This window comes from Bison bison, unplaced genomic scaffold (genome assembly GCF_000754665.1).
Source record: "Bison bison bison isolate TAMUID 2011002044 unplaced genomic scaffold, Bison_UMD1.0 scf7180017862979, whole genome shotgun sequence".
Classification (NCBI taxonomy): Eukaryota; Metazoa; Chordata; class Mammalia; order Artiodactyla; family Bovidae; genus Bison; species Bison bison.
Genome location: NW_011493551.1, coordinates 826,970 through 831,138, shown reverse-complemented (window position 1 = coordinate 831,138; position 4,169 = coordinate 826,970). Strand labels below are relative to the sequence as shown.

Here is a 4,169-nt window from a genome sequence, read left to right as displayed (position 1 = left end):
TATGCTGACTGCAGGCTCTATTCTTACAGCTCTCCTTCAACTCCTACCCAAAATCCCTCAAGGCAGACTGTTTCAAACAGACTACAAACAAGAGGAGAGAGAATTTATCTGAACACGTTTTCAAACCATTCTTTCTGGGAGTGGCTGCCAGCAAGGAAAAAAAACATTGGCAGCAAAAAAAAAAAAAAAGGCTTTCCAATGTGGTTCAGTGGTAAAGAATCTGCCTGCCAATGTAGGATCAGGAGATGTGGGTTTGATCCTTGACAGGGGGCAGAGGGGTGGGGGGAAAGATCCCCTGCAGTAGGAAATGGCAACACACTTCAGTATTCTTGCCTGGGAAACTCCATGGCGGGCTGCAGTCCACAGGGTCACAAAGAATCTGACACAACCAGCAACTGAGCACGCGTGCTGGCAGAGAAAGAGCTGCCGTTTGGCTCCTTTCCTACATTCTTCAATTTTATCCCTCTGCTCATCTTCTTTCTCAGTCTCCAGAGAGCTCAGTGGTATTTCTTGAAACTTCTGCCAAGTGCTTAGTGCCTCCTAAATTTTTCTAAGTCTTTTCTCCTGGGTCTCCACAACCTGCTTTTCTGCTCCATCTGGACTTTATCTAAGCAGACTACATTCCTCCCTCGTTTTCTCTACTTTCCTTGCTCCTTTGCCTGCTTATTTCCTTCTCTCTCCTCCTTGCTCACCCATTCATACTCCCTTTCTTTTCACCAGATGGACACAGCAATTACAACACCCCAGGGAAGGTGAGAGAGAAGGCAACCGTGGGAGACGAGGAATGACAGCATTCTGGCAGACATGCTAACGTAAATTGCAGGAGGAGGAAAATCAACTGAAAGCCAGTAAAAAAAAGTCCCTTCTTCTCTCCTCTCTCTTATCTCTTCTTTTCTCTCTCCTCTTCCTTCCTCCCCTATTCAGTTCAAAGATGAATCAACATGTCCTGGAGCATCTTCAGGCTTTACTAAAGCTCAGACCATTTGGTGGGCTTCCCTGGTGGCTCAGCTAATAAAGAATCCACCTGCCATGCTGGAGACCCAGGTTTGATCCTTGCAGAAGGGAATGGCAACCCACTCCAGTGTTCTGGCCTGGAGAATTCCACGGACCATGGGGTTTGCAGAGTTGGACACGACTGAGGGACTTTGACTTCACTTCAAAGTGTGGCACTCACATTATACAAAGCACAGTGCTCTTGTCTCAGATGCCCTAGGAAAAGCAAAGGAGCTTGTCCCAAAGTTTAGATTTCCCAAAGATCTGATTCAAGTCAAAGTTTTAAAAATTAGTTTACTCTCTGGAAGAACTTAATTCATTTTAACCTAACACTGTGAATACAGGATTCCTTTTTAATGTTTTTTTTAATTGTGGTAAATGTCACATAATGTAAAATGTACTATTTTAACAACATTTAACTGTACATTTCAGTGGCACTAAGTACATTCACATGGCTGTGCAATTCTCACCATCTCCTGAACTTTTCACTTCCCTAAACTGAATCTCTGTCCCCATTGAACACTAAATCCTCATTCTCCCTTCCCACCCCACAACCCACCACCCCCAGCCCCTGGCATCTACCAACATATTTTATGACTCTATGAATAGGATTCTTTATTCATATGAATGACCCAGGGTCATTTAGGAAACAGAACTCATGAAGGAAATAGGAGGGAAGATATATTTTTAATAAACTTACTGCTTCCTACTTCTCCATATGCAGGTATGACCAGTTTATCAGAGCTAAATTCTAGATATTCCAAAATAGTTTTGCTTTTCAACTCTGTGCTGTTAGGTAAGGGTAAATATAGTTTTGCCAATAAGCATGTCCTTTTACTTATTTCATAAACCTAAATATAAAAGAAATGATTGATAACTCACTGAAAGTACAAAATAGAAAAAAACTAAAACAAAGATAATCACTAACATAATTCTTTTAAAAATACTAGAATGTAAAATAGGTATTTACCTAGAGCCTTTGATCCACATGACTATGATAAAATTAGGTAATCTTATGTGTTTAAAAGTATAGTGCCTTTCACTGGTTTCAAAGAAAATCACTTGAATAAAAGGATTAGAAATATAGTTCTGGGAATTCAGTACATATAACACAATACCCAAAGAACTTACTTTTGTGTAGCACTTTAAAAGTCCTTTATCTTATTTAAACCTGATAAAAATTACAAGAAATGGCCATTACTCTTCCCATTTTATAAATGAAGAAATGAAATCTCTATATGAAACTCTATTAACTTTTATTAAAAGTGATAGAAACTCAGGTTGAATTGCCTAAAAAAAAAGGGAGAGTTGTTGGCTCATGGAGTCCAAGGACAGATTAAACAAGCTATGTAGCAGGAAAGGGAGGAAAAGTCCCAGAAGAAGGAGTAAGGGAGGCGCTGAGTATGCTGTTCTTCAGACATCTACTGAGTAGGTCTTATGATTCTGCTGTGCTTTCTACTAGAATTCCATCACTGCCGTAACTACAAACTCAAATTTTTTCAACAGGAAAATCTTATCTTGACTTATACTCTGTTATCAGTGTCTGGGGAAGCAGTGATATGTGCTCTAAGGAAAAGAAAATCAAGGAGGGCAAATGCCCCTTAAAAAATGGAAAAGAATGTACCAACCAAAAGGACAGTTGATAATCAAGAAGGCAGAGAAAAACGCAAGACAAAGAGGCAAATATTTTTCTGGTCATCTAAATACTGTTTCTATAAGGGTGAATTTAAGCCAACACACTGGTCCCTTTGCCAAAGGCATTGCTAATACAGAAAGGTTTGCAGGGGCTATAGCTAATTATAGCTAATGGATTTTAAGCATTTACATCTCTGAAAAAAAATTCTTATTGTAAATTAGTAAATTGGCTAATTCCAGAAAATTGCAGAGGAAGGTAAGCTTCCAAACTCATTCTATGAGGCCACCATCACCCTAATACCAAAACCTGACAAAGATCCCACAAAAAAAGAAAACTACAGGCCAATATCACTGATGAACATAGACGCAAAAATCCTTAACAAAATTCTAGCAATCAGAATCCAACAACACATTAAAAAGATCATACACCATGACCAAGTGGGCTTTATCCCAGGGATGCAAGGATTCTTCAATATCCGCAAATCAATCAAGGTAATACACCACATTAACAAATTGAAAAATAAAAACCATATGATTATCTCAATAGATGCAGAGAAAGCCTTTGACAAAATTCAACATCCATTTATGATAAAAACTCTCCAGAAAGCAGGAATAGAAGGAACATACCTCAACATAAAAGCTATATATGACAAACCCACAGCAAACATTATCCTCAATGGTGAAAAATTGAAAGCATTTCCTCTAAAGTCAGGAACAAGACAAGGGTGCCCACTCTCACCACTACTATTCGACATAGTTCTGGAAGTTTTGGCCACAGCAATCAGAGCAGAAAAAGAAATAAAAGGAATCCAAATTGGAAAAGAAGAAGTAAAACTCTCACTATTTGCAGATGACATGATCCTCTACATAGAAAACCCTAAAGACTCCACCAGAAAATTACTAGAACTAATCAATGATTATAGTAAAGTTGCAGGATATAAAATCAACACACAGAAATCCCTTGCATTCCTATACACTAATAATGAGAAAACAGAAAGAGAAATTAAGGAAACAATTCCATTCACCATTGCAACGGAAAGAATAAAATACTTAGGAATATATCTACCTAAAGAAACTAAAGACCTATATATAGAAAACTATAAAACACTGGTGAAAGAAATCAAAGAGGACACTAATAGATGGAGAAATATACCATGTTCATGGATTGGAATAATCAATATAGTGAAAATAAGTATACTACCCAAAGCAATTTATAGATTCAATGCAATCCCTATCAAGCTACCAACGGTATTCTTCACAGAGCTAGAACAAATAATTTCACAATTTGTATGGAAATACAAAAAACCTCAAATAGCCAAAGCTATATTGAGAAAGAAGAATGGAACTGGAGGAATCAACCTACCTGACTTCAGGCTCTACTACAAAGCCACAGTTATCAAGACAGTATGGTACTGGCACAAAGACAGAAATATAGATCGATGGAACAAAATAGAAAGCCCAGAGATAAATCCACGCACATATGGACACCTTATCTTTGACAAAGGAGGCAAGAATATACAATGGATTAAAGACAATCTCTT

The 4,169-nt window shown here is 38.0% G+C and overlaps 1 protein-coding gene across 8 annotated transcripts in view; it reads right to left on the bottom strand.

Moving 5' to 3' along the window:
* The window catches only part of LOC104983541 (chromosome unknown open reading frame, human C10orf131), an 84,374-nt gene that overhangs the window by 40,568 nt on the left and 39,637 nt on the right, over window positions 1-4,169 (bottom strand). The window contains exon 13 of one of the 8 annotated variants that reach the window (XM_010833016.1): window positions 1,694-1,844. The exons of 6 other annotated variants lie outside the window; for them this stretch is intronic. In XM_010833016.1, coding sequence (XP_010831318.1) covers window positions 1,832-1,844 — 13 coding nt within the window. In that variant the 3' untranslated portion in view covers window positions 1,694-1,831. Of the gene's footprint in view, window positions 1-1,662; window positions 1,845-4,169 lie in introns of those variants that run through there. One more of the 8 variants, XM_010833017.1, reaches the window with a different exon arrangement.